A 17690-nucleotide genomic window follows, 5' to 3' on the forward strand; every position below is an offset into this window, starting at 1 on the left:
GTCTACTCATTGAGCAGTGCACTCTGGGGCTGTGGAGGGTTCACGCTCTTTCCTACAGTTATGGACGTGCTTGCTCGTTTTCTCGTATTGTTGTCAGCTGTCTTGGCCCTTGCTGCTGCTGTTTTCGAGGATCAAGTGGGCAAGTTTGACTGGTAAGTAAAGTGTTCCGAGAGGCGGACAGTCTTATCCGGTGTTGCACCGCTGGCTGTGATGATTCAACTATACGCTGCAAATCCCCGGCATTTGGGGGCTACTGGGATAATATTAGAAATCCTCGGATGTCTTGACTTTACAGCTTGGAAGTCGATCACCGACCTGGCACCTTCCTCGGTAGTAGTTTCAACTGTATATTTCAGTTATTATGATAACTGCGGCCTCGTGGTGAAATGACAATGTAGTTCTTCTGGTAGTTGAATTTAAAATAATAACCACCAGTGCAGGTTATTAACAGGTGCAGGTAGCCATATGCGTTGGAGAAGTGTTGATTATTGAGTGTCCGTGCCGAAACCATATGTTTATCTTATGTATGGAAATAAAACCTGTCTTAATATGATACATTATTTTCCATTGTGCACTGTTTCTACAAGTGGATTTTCGTGCTTAGACTTGTCTTCTTTAGGTTACTGTATTTACATCAGATAGAAAAGAAAACCAGTTTGGTAACTAGTCTGCACGTACTAACATTTTTTGATAAGCAGCAAGTCTATTCAAAAGGTTATATATTCATATCAAATGCTGCTCTTGCAGGGTCCTCCATGAACTGTAGTAATTAATGGGCTTTAAGCTAGTCGACATTTTATCCTTATCATTCTCTCCGACCAAAATTGGCATTGAAGTATATTTTTTTGAATAATCATATGAAACTAAATGGTTTTATACATATAATTTAAAGTTCGAAATCTTGTATCCACTTACACCGTTAGTTTTATGAATGTGAACTGGACAGCAACCAGTTAGACTGTTAGAACAATTTTATATCCTTTACCAATCCATGTATATTTAATTCCTTTATAGTTTTAAATATGATTAAGCAATGTGGGCTACCAATGAACATAATTTCAGTAATTATGCAAAATAAAACCATATAAACTAGGCTTATATAGATTTTCAGGGACACTTCCTGTTCTGTCCCAGAATGAATGCTGCCAATATCGCATTTACTAATATATGTATTAATGTTTGTATCCTCACACCTTTGAATATCACAATTGTTTTACAAACCTCAATTTGTTATCTCACACTTTCTCTTAAATTAAGGATATTGACGACGTGTGTGTGTGGCGGTTCACTGCTGGATCTGTTTTAATATCCGTAACGAACAACAACAACATTTATTTATATAGCACATTTTCATACAAACAGTAGCTCAAAGTGCTTTACATATTAAAGAATAGAAAAATGAAAGACAATTATAAAACAAAATAAATCAATATTAATTAACATCGAATAAGAGTAAGGTTCAATGGCCAGGGGGACAGAAAAACAAAAACTCCAGACGGCTGGAGAAAAAATAAAATCTGTAGGGATTCCAGACCATGAGACTGCCCAGTCCCCTCTGGGCATTCTACCTAACATAAATGAAACAGTCCTCTTTGGATTTAGGGTTCTGAAGAGTTGCCTGACTAGCTAGAGTTTATAAAGAGCATGAATGGCACCTGCATTTCATGTAACACGGGCAAGGTGTGCAGTAGAAACTGAAGAAGCCATTCTGCATGTAGGGGACAGGGATCTTTTGAAATGGTATTGGACACCTTCTATTACAATACCCTGAGAGAGAGACTTGCTTAATTTCAGACAGTAAAATATTTATCACAATACAAATCTTTTTCTTAGAGTTTCAATTGTGCATGCTTTAAAAAAAGTACAAGACTTGAATAGAAAGTTATTATTGCCTTGAGTTAACATAAACTTTTGGTTCGCTACTATGTTTTTCCTTTACTTGATGTTTCACATTTAGTTGAAGAGTCAAATATTATGTTTTCTTTATTTTTAATAGTAATACTCCAAGTAAAATCCTTCTAAATTTGAATATGTAATCCAGTACTTATGTTAACAGTTTGAAAATCAGGGTACACACATTAAGTTGTATTTCAGGTTATAATTTACATTACAGGCAACAACCACAACCTCTAGCTTTTTTTATGATATTACTTTAATTGGCTTTTTGAATGACATTTTTTTTTGGGGGTGTCAGAGTGCAGGGTTTGCCAATGTACAGTGTCTTTGGAGCAGTTTTTCATGTTAAGGGCCTTGTTTCAGCACCCAGCAGAGTAGGATCCCTTCTTGCAATTACAGGATTTGAACTGGCAACCTTCCTGCTGCCAGCGCAGATCTTTAGTCTCAGAGCCACCACTCCACTTGAGGTTAGATGTGTGACAGGTTATAAGCCACTAGTGCTGAATGCCCATCTGGAAGGTCCTCAGTTGACATGGAATGAAAAGGTATTTCTTGTCCATTATGGACATGTTTAAAATAGACTTCATGCAGTGTCTTTTGCTCGAGCAGTTCAGTCCTACTGACATCATTACGGTGTCTGCTTGATTGCCATTGGCAATCATTTCTTTGATGTAGTCCTCCAGAAAATATGACGTTTTTTATACATTTGCTTGATAGTTTTAAGTCTTCATTAGTAAAGGAGACAGTCAGTCACAGGAGGTGCAGCTCAATCACAGATTAGTTGTAGTGAAAAAGTGTGTAATACTGCCAAGTTCCTTTTCTACTTCTTCATTACAGGTTTTGTTAAACTTTTGGGTTTTTGTTTTGAGTAAAATATTTGTGGTTTGGTATTATATTTTTATTGGCTTTTGGATTGAGTAAAATATTTGTGGTTTGGTATTATATTTTTATTAACACATACAAGTAAGAATATCATTGTACTCTGTAAATGTGATAATATTGGTACTATGAATATACTGTGTCTTGAGTTAAAATTATGTTAAAATATGGGATTCGAGACTTGTGACATTGCACATATTTGTTTTGTATATGTTGGCCTTGATAACGAATGACTCTGATCAAAGTGTTTGTTCTTTTTAGTACCTCCACACTCCTTTCTTTCTTAAGCTGTAAACTAATTCTGTAATTCCTAGTCCTACGGTGTCCAACTGTTCTCATGTTATAAATTAATTAAAACAGGTTCGAAAGCCATACTAATTCCCATTCTCTGGTCATAAACTAATTGAAAAAGAAACCACCTAAAAACAGATACATAAATTATTGTACAATAGAGGAAGAATGTGCAAGAAGGGATGCATGCATTTCATGTAATTGAAGAACTATAAATTCAGTTCTTCCTGCTTTGTTTGAGCAAGATAATTATAATTTAATATAAACAGTGTGCAGTTTAAAAAGTAAAGATTTTTCACTGTAGGACAATTGCAGTACATAACTGTTTCTATGTTGTGGTCTGACTTTTTTTTTTATTTGTGGATTAGTATAACAAACATGGGCATTTGGGTTCTTGGAAAAGGGAAAAGAATGGGTAAATGGTTTTTACTGACCGCAATGACTACAGATAGCTCTTAAACCAGACATAAGTTCATGAATCTCGGTAAATCTGTAAATACTAATTCATGAATCGCATATCACGTTAATATCTTGTCATTTTGAAGCAGGCACCATCTTAATGATATTTTACGGTAATGGAAGAAGAAATGTTTTTGTTATGTCTGCTATTTTTATACAAGTCAGCTTATGTAATCTTATTACATTTTCTAGCTTTTATTAGCTGCAGGTAGTGAACAGTACATGTAGAATAAATCCTGCTCACACCCTGCTTGCTAATAATCAACAAAGTTTTATCTCTTAACACACTGCAGAATAGGTAAAATGCAAAAACAATTAACGCCAAGTGCAAAATTTAAATGCATACATAACATTTAGTACAGGTATTGAATGGCATGGTTAAAAATTGCCCTGTTAATGAACTTTAAGACTTTGAGCTTATTTATCAGACTGTTGTTCATAGGGTCACTCAGAAGTATGTGAACTCACCTGAGGCAAGTAAATACAAATTAAAACCATAATGAATGAATGGAGAGAAAAGGGTTCCATGTGAAACAGTAAATATATTACCACTTTTCTCGTCTTAGTAAAAACACCATTCAAGGTGACAAAAGAGTTCTATGCTATGCATATGGTGTAAAGGCTGTGTCACATTAAAAAAACTTTTCCAAGCGATTTTCAGGTGTAGCCCCTTTTGAGATAGTCAGCTGCACACTCCCATGAAGCTGATCATCAAATGTGACATACCCAATGACCAAGACAAACTAGTCTGTGACTGGTTGAATAAAATCAAACAATTTAGCAGTTCCTTCTAAATTACACTACAGTTCTATGCATGTATGACTGTTTTTTCTTCTGGCAGTTAAGTGACATGTTTGGGCCATATACTAAGCTCTTGGTGGGAATAGAACCATTAGCCATGTGGTCTTCAATAAAATATAGAACAGGGCTGTCAAAAATGAAAGCATATGGAAAACATAAACTACTGTTTTCATCATTGACTCAAAACCTTTACTGACATAGTGGATTTCTTATCCAAAAGGTACTCTGACAACTGACTTTTTATTCCTTGTTATGATAAGAATTAATGTTTGAAGTTGTTTCTTCAGTCAAGTTAGCTACATAGACTAGTTGTTGAATTGCAATATGCATATGTTGAAATAATGTTGATCCTGCAAAGATAACGTAGTGGAATAATTTAAATTATAAATGCAAAACACAGGTTAATACAAAATTTTATTTCTTTGGCGGACTACATAACTTGGTACTTTTGTATTTAGATGAAGTTGGGGTTTACACACAAAATGAAAGAAAAAAGAAAATATAAAGAGAGGAAAATAAAAGACAGAACACTTCAAAAGCAATATGGACAGAAAAGTATTCATCCCTATAAGTATTTCGTAAAACAAATCACAATTAAAAATAACACTCCGTACCCAGTACAAAAAGTTTCATGCTGAAACAGTGGTCGGCATATTACATTTGTAGAAGTTATTGCAAAGTAATAAAGTGTGTATAAATAATAATCGGCATAACCAACTGCAAAATTACCAGCTGCCTTTTTGATTTAATGTTTGTTACTTGGCTTTTATGATATAAACATGATGTTTTATGTCTCATCACTTAATTTCTTGTCATACTAGTCAATTAATAAAAATACAGCTGGCTGCACCTAGAGTTGACGTGGTGCAGTTTTGCTTTTAAAATGCTTTCGGCAATGAAAGAGATTATAAAGGAAAAATACCTTAGACCAGAAAATAAAACACAATTCTTATTTGTCACCTTTTTCTAGAACTATTATGTCAGAATGCACAAAATAATTCCAGTTATATCTTTAAACCGGCAGTAAATCCAGTTTCATTGGTTGATTAGAGCTGTAGTCTCCTTTTATGTCAAAAATGAAACCATGCCTTTCTTGACCAAAACCTGTAATTGACTACAAATTGCTCATTTGTCACCATTGCCGTTCTTAATTCTGTGTGTCTAATATTTAGGCATCCTTACACTACAAAATCAGTTTTGGATTATTGATCTTGACCGGTCTGTTAAGAGGAAAAGAAGTAATAAGTATTGGTCAGTTTTTGTCATTCTAGATTATAGGTGTTCTACCTTTAATTTTAGATAATGATGAATTGGCCCTAGTGTGTGCTTGGTGTGTTTGTGTGTGTCCTGCGGTGGGTTGGCACCCTGCCCAGGATTGGTTCCTGCCTTGTGCCCTGCGTTGGCTGTGATTGGCTCCAGCAGACCCCCGTGACCCTGTGTTCGGATTCAGCGGGTTAGAAAATGGATGGATGGATGATAAGGTTCCCAGTAGTTTTTATTCAATTTGAATGTTTCTTACAGCCATAATTGTGCTCTTTTCCTATGTCTCTTTTGCATTGCAAAGTTTGCAACTGGTCTAACTTGGGTTTATTTTTTTCCTCAGGAGGCGACAGTATGTTGGCAAAGTCCAATTTGCTTATTTTGACACACAGACACAAGCCTCCAAAAAACTGTTGGTAGCAACAGACCAGAATGTTATAGCCTCCATCAACTCCAGGACAGGGGAACTGTGTAAGTCACTAATATTTTTGATACCTTTGTCATTTTCTCAAAATACCTGTGGTATACACTATTACAGAGCTATGGCTTTATTTGTAAAAATAAGCCACAGTCTGTACTACAAGCATATGTTTCTCAATACTGTTCCTGTTCAGGTCAGCATCAGTACTGGAGAGACAGTGTATTTTTTCTTTTAAAAGTTAAGCGTTTAAACCATCTTTTTCTATAGAGTTAAATTATTAAGTATGTTCAGTTATTTTGAGTAACCATCAAAATGGTTCTGTAGTCAAATATCACTTTACTGAGTAATCTTTGTCATTGAAATTTACATCATTAGCTTTAAAAATATTGTGTGCTTCACCATGTAAAGAATATAGAAGGAAGTTTACGGTTCATTTATGGGACTGCCCATGAATGTCCAAATGTCCTTAAAGCCTTTAGAAAAAAGTGAATGAGTTTTATTAACAAACTGCATATAGTACCTTTGCCTGTGTGAGTGAGATGCAAGCTGTCAGGCTAGTGAATAAAACACATAAGCACTCAAATGGCATTTAGAGCTATATTAGGGTTTTTTTAATACTTTGGCAATAAGATTATTAAGCACTTTTGGAGCTTAAGAGTTGATTGTCAAAAGTTAGGGAGTTTTTCCTGAACATGTACTGTGATGTAAGCAGTAGCTTGGCCTCTGTCAGACCACTGTGCAGCTGCATGCCATGATTTAACAGCACTGGGCTCTTACATTAGCATGCATATTTATATTTAATTCATCTAGCATTTAAGTTTATATGCCTTATTATTGCTTTTAGAAGTATTGATTATTTAAAGGAGCTGTTTAACATCTTTTTAAGTGGCTTAGTGAGGCACTGTTAATTACAGGCCATTGTTTTTGATATGGCCTGCTAGCTTGATTTTCACTTGCCTTTTATTTATATATATATATATATATATATATATATATATATATATATATATATATATATATATATATATATATACACAGGAGTGCAGAATTATTAGGCAAGTTGTATTTTTGAGGATTAATTTTAATATGGAACAAACACAGTGCTATCAGTCAATCCAAAATGTTAATAAACCTGAAACCTGAATGTTTCACAACAGAAATGTGAGTGTGAACATCATCAGGGGAAATACATATGTGCACAATTATTAGGCAACTATTAGTGTGCAGATTTATTATGCAACTAAAGGAAAAATGAACATTTTCCCATCTCACTTGTTTATTTTCATCTGTTATAGTGAGAATAATAAACAAACACCTCAAAATTTACAAATAAACATCTCTGACATTTAAAAAAATCAATCAATCAATCAATGACCAATATAGCCACCCTTCTTTCCAATAACAGTCATAAGCCTTTCCATTCATGGAGTCTGTCAGTTTCTTGATCTGTTGACGATCAGCTTTTTGTGGAGCAGTGACTACAGCCTCCCAGACACTCTTCAGAGAGGTGTATTGTTTTTCTCCCCCGTAAATCTAGCGTTTAAGAAGTGCCCACAAGTTCTCGATAGGGTTTAGGTCAGATGAGGAAGGGGGGCCATGTCATTATTCCTTCATCTTTAAGGCCTTTACTGGCTGGCCACGCAGTGGAGAACTTCGATGCAAGTGATGGAGCATTGGCCTGCATAAAAATCATGGTCTTTTCCTGTATCACTGTTTGAAGAAAGTGTCTTGAAAAACTGGCAGTAGGTTTGGGAGTTGATTTTGAGTTCATCTTCAATGCAAAAGGTCCAACTAGCTCATCTTTAAAAATACCAGCTCATACCAGTACCCCACCTCCACGTTGGAGTGGAGCTCTGTGCCCATTACTGATCCACAGGTCCATCCATCTGGTCCATCAAGAATCACTCTCATCTCATCGGTCCATAAAACCTTTGAAAAAAATCTGTCTTCAGATATTTCTTGGCCCAGTTTTGACGTTTCAACTTATGTTTCTTGTTCAGTGGTGGTTGGGTTTCAGCCCTCCTTACCTTGGCCATGTCTTTGAGCACTGAACACCTTGTACTTCTGGGCACTCCAGGTAGGTTGCAGCTCTGGAATATGAAAGTACTGGAGGATAATGGGTTCCTGGTAGCTTCACGCTTGATTCTTCTCAAATCTTTGGCAGCTAATTTATCTTTTTGTTCTCAACATGTTTCTTGCGACCCTGTTGACTATTTGCAACAAAATGTTTGATGGTTCTGTGATCACACACCAATATCTTAGCAATTCCAAAAGTGCTGCATCCCTCTGAAAGACTTTTTACAATTTTTGACTTTTCAGAGTCAGTTAAATCTCTTTTTTGGCCCGTTTTGCCCGAGGAAAACTAGCTGCCTAATAATTCTGCACACCTTGATATAGGGTGTTGATCTCCTTAGGCCACACCCTCCCTCATTACACAAATACACATCACCTGACGGCTTAAATCCAATAAGCATTCAAGTTATTACAGCTTGGAGTTGGAATATACGCATTAAAAATGATGATATGGTCAAAATACTCACTTGCCTAATAATTGTGCACACAGTGTATATACACTGTCAGCAAAAAAAAGAAACGTCCTCTGACTTTCAACTGTTTTTACTTTCAGTAAACTTAATGTGTAAATATTTGTATGAACACTAAAAGAGTCAACACCATAAGACATAAACTAAAAATGTTTCACAATGTGTCCCTGAATGAAGGGAGGCTCAAAATCAAAAGTACCAGTCAGTATCTGGTGTGGCCACCAGCTGCTTGAAGTACTGCAGTGCATCTCCTCCTCATGGACTGGACCAGATTTGTCAGTTCTTGCTGTGAGATGTTACCCACTCTTCCACCAAGGCACCTGCAAGTTCCTGGACATTTCTGGGGGGAATGGCCCTAGCCCTCACCCTGCGATCCAACAGGTCCCAGACGTGCTCAATGGGATTGAGATCCGGGCTTTTCCACTGCGAGGATGATCAGCTGTCCTTCCTGTCTCCCTGTAGCGCTGTCTTAGGCGTCTCACAGTGCGGACATGGCAATTTATTGCCCTAGCCACATCAGCAGTCCTCATGCCTCCCTGCAGCATGCCTAATGCACGCTTCACGCAGATGAGCAGGGACCCTGGGCATCTTTCTTTGGGTGTTTTTCACAGTCGGTAGACAAGTCTCTTTAGTGTCCTGCTTTTTAGAACTGTGACCTTAAATGCCTACTTTCTGTAAGCTGTTAAGGTCTTAATGACCATTCCACAGGTGCATGTTAATTAATTGATTATGGTTAATTGAACATGCATGGAAAACATTGTTTAAACCCTTTACAATGAAGATCTGTAAAGTTATTTGGATTTTTAAAACATTATTGTTGAAATACACAGTCCTGGAAAAAGGAATGTTTCTTTTTTTGCTGAGTGTGTATGTGTGTGTGTGTGTGTATATAGATATAGATATAGATATATATATATATATATATATATATATATATATATATATATATATATATAGATACAGAGAGAGAGATATCTGGGAACCAGGGATGTTTTGTTTTGGGACGTGGGCCTTTTTGTTGAAAAAACCTTCAACATCCCTGGAAACTTAAGTAAACTGACATGCTAACACATAAACATTTAAGCATTTAATTTTGCATATTAAGGCTTATAAACATTTCTGATAATCCGATTAAAAGCAATCTGTATTGTGTTAGTTAGGTTGAATTATATAGAAGCTTTAATGAATTGATTGTCAAGGTTAGCTCCTATATTGGTAAGTCAGATCATATGTGGCTACACATCTATGGCTGATGATGCAGCTGCCTTTGCTGTCAGGCTGTCAAATTGGTCTGTACAGTATACATACATTCTAGATGACATTTAAGTTGCTATGTCAATGTTTCCTTATGAATCAATATTTAGTAATTAAGGTAAAACAACACGTACTATATCAGCTGGCTTTGAGCAATATAAAAATGTAAGGGTTCATTAATAAAGGCTTTAGCAATGTGCTTGCTGACTCAAGGCCTCTCACCTACTTCCAGCTGCAGCAGCTTAGCTCATATCAGTAAAGCTGCGTGGTGCGCTTACCAGCACAACTGCCTGTGATTTTAGTCTTCCTGGATGCTGGTGTATCAAGCAAGTATTAATTGAGTAGTTCAGTTTTCCATATGTGGGTCATCCTGGTTCCAACTTAATGATGAGGGCTGATAAATTAAAAGGACTCCAATTTTTATTAGCTCAAGATTGGGAATGTGAGGAATGTAAAACCTGATCAGATGACGGTCATCTCCGGGCCATGTGGCAAGTACGACCTTTGAGTCCTAATGATTGTTATGAAAATTGATTGATTATTATTAGGAGAAAGAAGTTTATAAGGCGAGGTAATTGTTATGAAAACGGGTACAGCACGAGGTAATTATTACGAAGATAACATGTAAAGTGGATGAAGTGATATTTTTGTGATTAGAATTGAAATATAAACGAATCAAACCAAATCCATCGGGCTAATTTCATGAACTGAGAAAGGCTTTATGTGCTCTGCAAATATTTTCTATTCTGTGCAATACAGTCGTAAATTCTGATTGCCTTTCTGAAGACTCTGCTTGTTTTTTCTGAAGATTGCTCCACAACAGTATCATATGACCATGCAACCTATTAACAATGGGTGCAGCTAAAACTCCTGATCTCAATAATTTGGAAGGGTGTCCATATGCATTTGCCCCTACAGTATAGATGGATTAGCCTACGTCAAGTTTATAGCCATATTTGGCAAATGTCATATCTGTCGCTGCCATGATCTCTGTGATACTTTATAATTCAGTTAATTCTTTTCTGTGTGATAATTATTTCACTTCAGAGCAAAGTGAAACTACTACTGCATAAATTTTTGCGCAGGATAATAAATGATCTTCAATAACAATGTGAATGGAACTAAATTTTGAATTGTAGTTATTATGAGAGAAAAGTTTTAGGAATAAGAATAGTACCTTTTTTTAAAAAAAAAAAAAAATGCATTTCATGTCCTGGATCTAAAATTCAGAAGCCACAAAATAGTTCCAAATTCCAACAGACTAAATGTCATTTTGCATGATTAAACTAACAATCTGGGAACTTTTTTAATTTAAGTGCCTGTTTGTCTTTAATTCCTATTTTAAGTATGGAGACAACTGGACAAGAGTGGATCTGAAGGCTACATAGATGCCACGCTATTCCATGGTCAAGGTGATTTTTTTCACATTTTTTTTTTTACCATTTCTGTACCATTGGCTTTTTATTTGTCTTAGTGAGTTTACATGGGAATTCTTCCATATTTAGTGTTTCTTTCTGTAACCTTCCTGTTTTGATAATTTATCTTTGTATTTATTACTCTGGCTCAGTGGTTTGTTATTATGCATTTTTCTTGACTTTCTCATTCATTGGCTGACTTCAAAATAATATTTGGCAAGAAATCTTCAATTTGGGGTATTTGTTTTTTTCTCACAGATGCTGTAGTAGTGTCTGGAAATGGTCGCTTCCTTCGCTCATGGGAAACTAACATTGGGGGCTTGAATTGGGAAATGGTATTAGACACGGGCAGGTATGCTGTCTTATGAATATATATTTAATGTTAAGAAAATGTTCATTTTAAGATTTTGTATATTGCTGGACAATATGATTAATGTGGTCCATATATACAGTATTGTTTTTTCCCTCTTAATTTGGGAATGTAAACTTAGTATTGATAACAATGAAGATGCAGAATATAAGCCAAAGAAAAACATTATGTATGTTAAAATTACTAGTTGCATATAAGTAATCTTGGAAAACATATCCTGTCTAATTAGAATTTTTCTTTTCTGGTCAGTTTTCAGTTTGCCACTTTTATTGGGGTACAGGATACGGTGAAATATGTAGCTGTTCTTAAAGAAACTGCTATCTCCTTGCACTATCTTTCTAATGGACATCAAAAGTGGGTGGAGAATTTACCAGACAGGTAAATTAATATGTGTAAATATTTTCAGATACAGGTTCAGTTTGAGCCAGATCTTTTATCTCCCAAGCACAAGCAGATATTTTTATAATGTTTACTGTGTATGCCATGCATAGTTTTTAAGGGATACTTTTTTTTTTCCCCCTGGAAAATCCTTGCTAAGTTAGACACTTTACATTTGGGTTAAGGTATAAAACTTTACTAACTTCACACATAAAATTTTAAGTAATTCTTTTTGTTAAAGTTAGAATGTATATTTTTTTCAAATCACTTTTGTGTGAATTACATATATTTGTTTAGCAGTTCCCTCTAAATTACACTACAGTTGTTGACATTTACTGCTGTTTTTCTACACTTTGATCGATGGTAGGTTAAGTGACATATTCTGGGTCATACACTAAGATGGTAGTGGGTAGCAAAAAAATGATAAGTTTGTTTATAACCATATACCGTTGTCATACATTAGAAAATATTCCTAATAGAGCAAAATCAGCTGTAGGCTACTGTCTACTAACATGTAACAGATCCTCATGATCAGCATTTTCAACTAACCTTGGCAAATAATCAGCAAGCACTGTCTTCTAACAGTTGCAAAGGACATTGTTAAAATTTCGATGTATTTTACATTCTGCAGTTTTTTCTGTTTCTGAAATTTCTCATTTTTACATTGATGTAGTTTCAGTCTAGATTATCTAATGGTGAATCATCAGTGTCAGGATGAACATATCCCTTACGCAGGATCTCCATACAAGCCATACAAGTGTCCTCCACTGTTATTGGCACCCCTTGTAAAAATCAAATATAAAAAAAAAACAACTGTTTGCTAAAGAACTGTCATCTTGCACTGGAAAAAATGAGAAATGTTTAATTGAAACAAGTTAATTCAAAGAAAAAGAAATAAATATTTTTAACAAAAACACATGTGCCACGGTTGTTGGCACTCCTGCATTTAATGCTTTGTCTTCTCTTGTAACGTTTTATAAGGTTGGAGAATCCAGAGTATGGCATCTGAGACCATTTTTCTTTACATAATCTCTCCAGATCATCCAGTTTCCTAGGCCCTCTCCAGTGTACTCTCCTCTTCAGCTCACTCCACGTGGATTTCAATAGGGTTCAGGTCAGGGAACTGAGATGGCCATGGCAGAACTTTGGTTTTGTGGTCAGTTAACCATTGCAGGTTTGATTTAGACATGTGTTTCGGATCATTATCCTGCTGGAAGATCCAATGACGAACCAATTTTAGTTTCCTGGCAGAAGAAGCCAGGTTTTGATTTAAAATCTCCTGATATTTCATGGAATCCATGATGCCATGTACCCTGACAATGTTTCCAGGGTCTTTGGAGGAAAAACAGCCCCACAACATCACAGAACCTCCACCATATTTCACAGTTGGGAGAAGGTTCTTTTCATTATAGCCATCCTTCTTTTTACACCAAACCCACTTTGCGTGTTTATGCCAAAAAAGTTCAATTTTTGTTTCATTAGACCATAGAGCACGGTTCCAGTCAAAGTTGTAGTAACATTTTACAAACTCCAGGTGCTTACCTTTCTCGATAAATGATAGAAAAGGCTTCTTTCTGGCATAGCAAATAATCTGTTAGCATGGAGAGATGCCATCTGATGGTGGTTCTGGAGACTTGATAACCCCAGGATTTTACTTTTTCTTGCAATTCCCCAACAGTGATCCTTAGAGATACTATTGCCTCTCTTACCATCCTTCTCACTGTTCATGGGGGCAAAATAAACTTGGGTCCTCTTCCAGGCAAATTTGTCATAGTTCCAGTTGATGACCACTTTTTTATTATGCCCTAACTTTAGAAATGGGAATTTTCAGGCGAGTAGCTATTTTTGTTTATAAACATTCTCTTTTCTTTGCCATGATGATGCTTGACTAAGGAAATATGGTTCTGTTTCTCCTCACATTTGTATCCCATGTAATCAGGAAGTCATTGATTTTAGCTGGAAAGTTCCTATACACTCCAATCAATTTAACAATGTCCAATTTAAATGGGAAACATGCTTCAGTTACATTGTTTCCCATTAATTTCCAAGGGTGCCAACAATTGTAGCACATGTGTTTTTGTTAAAAATATTTATTTCTTGATGAGGGCTTTCCGTTTCTCATTTTTTCAGTGCAAGATGACGGTTCATTAGCGAACTGATTTTTTTTTTTCTTCAAACCCTTCTTATTAATTTTTGCAAGGGGTGCCAATAATGGTGAAGGGCACTGTATGTGCTGCTGGTTTCAAAAACATTTTTGAATCTTTATTTTCATGAACATGTCTGGCAACCAATTATGAGTAATGTACTGCTGCTCCACATATATTATCATAAAAGTCCAGATGTTGTTGATTTACCTGTAGCTGTTCAGTTGCATTGATTTCTAACAGGGAAGATGAAAAATATTTTCTGGTCTGATCAGATATGTGCAAAACATAGTGCATTTGTTCTGGAAGTTTCATGCTACATGGTGTTCAAACCATTTCCAGTATTGTAGACAAAGGAGATTTAAAAGCTGTTGGTGCCTGAGCTCATCTTTTATTATGAGTTGTCTTAGCATGCAGGCACTACTGCTGGTCAGAACATTTGGTCTTTATTTTAGAATCAAAAACAAAAAATCAATATTGTATTGATTTTATGGACAAAGTATTTTACTTTAGACAACACAATACAGAGTTGTGCAATGCATTGCTGAGTGTGGCCTATGTGCATGGTTTCCATTGTTCTGGAGCTCCTTAAGGAGACAAATTGAACTGCTGGACTGAAAGAATACATTTTAGTTTCACCAAGAACGTGTGTTAAGTCCCCTTTTTGGTTCATTTGCTTTTAAAGCCACAGTGGTTACAAGTAACATCTTTGTTTACACATCTAAGGCTTGCAGTATTCTAAGAAAAACTAAAATTACTGAATAGCTAAATTAGATACAGTTGTGGTGGATGTTGAATGTTGCACTGATGCATGGAGATACAACTATAATGCAGCATTAATACAAATCCATTTCAGTGTTCAACTGTTTAAAAAAAACAGGAGACCAGGGTTTGCACTATAGGTCCTCCCTGAATGGAGCTTGTATGTTCTCCTTTTGTCTTCATGGATTTTCTCCAGGTGTTTCAGTTTCCTCTCACTGTCCAAAGACATGCAGGTTATGTGAACTGGAGGCATAAAATTGGCCCTGCTGGGTGGTTGTGTGGGTGTTTGTTTTATCTGGTGCCATGTCCATGGTTTGTTCCTGCCTTGCACCCTATGCTATTTGGGATAGTTTTCTGTTCCCCTCACAACCCTGGTCTGGATAAAGTGGATTAGATAATGGAATGATCATTTCTAGAATCCTAATAAAAATATATATAGTTTTTCCTTGTTTTTTGTTCCCTGTCACATGGCAAATTATAAAGTAAAAATACATTTTTAACTTTATATAAAGAAAGTTTTTGTTTTGAAGAATTGTTGTCTTTTTACCATATTTTCCTATTTTAACTTAACTAAGCAGATAGTAAGAAAAAAAACCTATGAGAACTTATTTTTGAATAGCTGCTCTAAAATTGATATCTGCCTCTTAAAGAACTATCTTTCCCACCCCATGCAGTGAGACTGTGACTTACCAATTGGTGTATTCTGGTGGAAATGGAATAGTGTATGTTCTGGGATTGACTACTCGCTCTCATTTAACTATAATTGCGTATAACCTGGAAGATGGAGAGATCCTAAGCCAGGTAAGAGTACAAGACTGAGTAGACAGAACAATGTTACAGCTTTCATAATGATTTATTAGAAAATAGTGATGTCCTTTCCATGTTGTTGAAGTCCTGTTTATCAGCTGGGTTTTGTTGTTTGAAATAGTCACTTAAACTTTTCCAGAAGCATTGAAGAATTCAGTATCCTGCTTAAAATTCTGTCAAATGCTCTCTTACAAAGGGAAGAAGATTTGATGAGTTTTGTACATTTTTGTTTTTTCTTTTTGATGCCTCATAGGTTCTTGTGCAATGTCCTTGGATTGTCAGCTTACATTCAAATTGTGCCATTGTTGGAGAAGGTAATCTTGTCTGTGCTGATTCAGAGACTCGCTCTCTCTATACTCTTGCACTTGAAACAGGACGCACATTAACCCAGGTTACAATGCAGGTAAATACTTGATTAAAACTGTAATACAGTATTAGTAATGTAAATGTTCATGTCCCCAGCAGCAGAAACCATATATTTGTTAAATGCTAGAAGACTTTGAAAATATAGATATGTGGTTGTTATGTATATTTGTAAATAATACAGTGCCTGAATCTCTAATTTTACTGAAAAGCAAATCCTACACTGAAATTTTATTATCTACAATATTTTTATTTCAAAGTACTAAAAATTATCTTTAATGTGACAAAAATAGTATGGTTTATGTTAGAAAAATAAGGAAATTTGCCATATGTATGAGTGTTCAATGCTGGTGTTATGGACGATCTGTGCTTACACAGGTCAGAATAACGCTTACTTAATGAGGACACTGTTGCTTTACATTTGATCACCACCAATGAATCATTAAAATGAATACCATTCAAACTTCACAGTTAAGACCTCATTACTCAGGATGTTTATCTGAATGATAGTTGTGACGTGAATACTGAACAGTTTTCCAAAGAAGCTAGTGATAAAATAATACAAATGCCTAAATCAGGAAAGGGATATTAAACAATAATCCCATCTGCTTGGTTGTCCCACTGGGCCCTGTTTATCCCACAGAGCACTCTTGAAAGTTGTGATTCAAGACTCACAAAGGCAAGAATCACTTTGAATAAGCCACAGATTTCACTGGCTGAGTCTGGAGTGAAGGATTTCTAGTATACCATATCAAGAGCTGTTTATTACACTGGCGTGTATTTGAGAGCACCACAAAAGAAGTCATGGCCTTTTGATGTTGGAAAGGTTTTAAGGTTTTGTGGTCTCTGAGAGTTGTATTTGGCACATTTGTTTACTGCCCACACTTTAATAAATGCCATATCTTTAGCAAGCTTCTTTAAAAATAATTCTGAATGAGTGCCTAGTAAAAGTGGAATAGAAGAAGTGTCAGGCATAGTAAGACAAGAGATCCTTGCTAGCTACAACAGCTGAGGAGTTAAAAACAGCTGCCAGAACAGAACATTTGGAACAACACTGTCAAATTTAATTTAAGAGAGATTTTATTTATTTATTTATCTATGTATTTATTTATTTATATGTGAAATTGGTTATAGTCATATTTTCTCTTGTTAGTCTCTAGATTTGTCACTGGAAGAAGGCTTCCAACCTCACATCATTGCCACTCAACCCAATCCTGCTTTGAACGCACACGCACAGTTTTTTCTGCAGCTTGGTCCACACCACTACTCTCTACTGCAACTCCAGCAGGACATTATCAGTCCTGTACGAGACTTCCAACAGGTATAACTCTTGAACTTTTCAAATTACTTCTATTGGTCAGAAAATTATTATTGTTTATTTCCTATTTATGTGAGATTGCATTCTTTGAGGTTTAGAGTGTAGATACAAAATTAAATTGTTGCTGCTTCTTTTTTGTTTCAGACACTTCTTGTTACTTTTGCCACAACAGGGGACAAAACTGTAGCAGTGGTTGTGTCTTCAAAAAACCAAACTGTGAGTCCTAGCCAGAATTACTTTGTTACTTTTGAAAAATCATTTTTGCTCATGCTCTGTATGTTGGTCTGTTATAAAACCCATTCACAAAGGCTTTTATGTGAATATAATAT

The 17690-nt window shown here is 35.7% G+C and overlaps 1 protein-coding gene across 2 annotated transcripts in view; it reads left to right on the forward strand.

Moving 5' to 3' along the window:
* Positions 1 to 20: 20 nt before the first annotated feature.
* Positions 21 to 17690, forward strand: part of emc1 (ER membrane protein complex subunit 1) — a 37522-nt gene continuing 19852 nt past the window's right edge. For both annotated transcript variants that reach the window (XM_039756134.1, XM_039756135.1), the window contains exons 1-9: positions 21 to 152; positions 5930 to 6057; positions 11151 to 11216; positions 11478 to 11571; positions 11839 to 11967; positions 15548 to 15674; positions 15934 to 16083; positions 17197 to 17364; positions 17506 to 17577. In XM_039756134.1, the coding sequence (XP_039612068.1) occupies positions 61 to 152; positions 5930 to 6057; positions 11151 to 11216; positions 11478 to 11571; positions 11839 to 11967; positions 15548 to 15674; positions 15934 to 16083; positions 17197 to 17364; positions 17506 to 17577 (1026 nt within the window). In that variant the 5' untranslated portion in view covers positions 21 to 60. The remainder of the gene's footprint in view (positions 153 to 5929; positions 6058 to 11150; positions 11217 to 11477; positions 11572 to 11838; positions 11968 to 15547; positions 15675 to 15933; positions 16084 to 17196; positions 17365 to 17505; positions 17578 to 17690) is intronic.

The sequence above is a fragment of the Polypterus senegalus genome, chromosome 6 (assembly GCF_016835505.1).
Source record: "Polypterus senegalus isolate Bchr_013 chromosome 6, ASM1683550v1, whole genome shotgun sequence".
In the NCBI taxonomy this organism is placed as follows: domain Eukaryota; kingdom Metazoa; phylum Chordata; class Cladistia; order Polypteriformes; family Polypteridae; genus Polypterus; species Polypterus senegalus.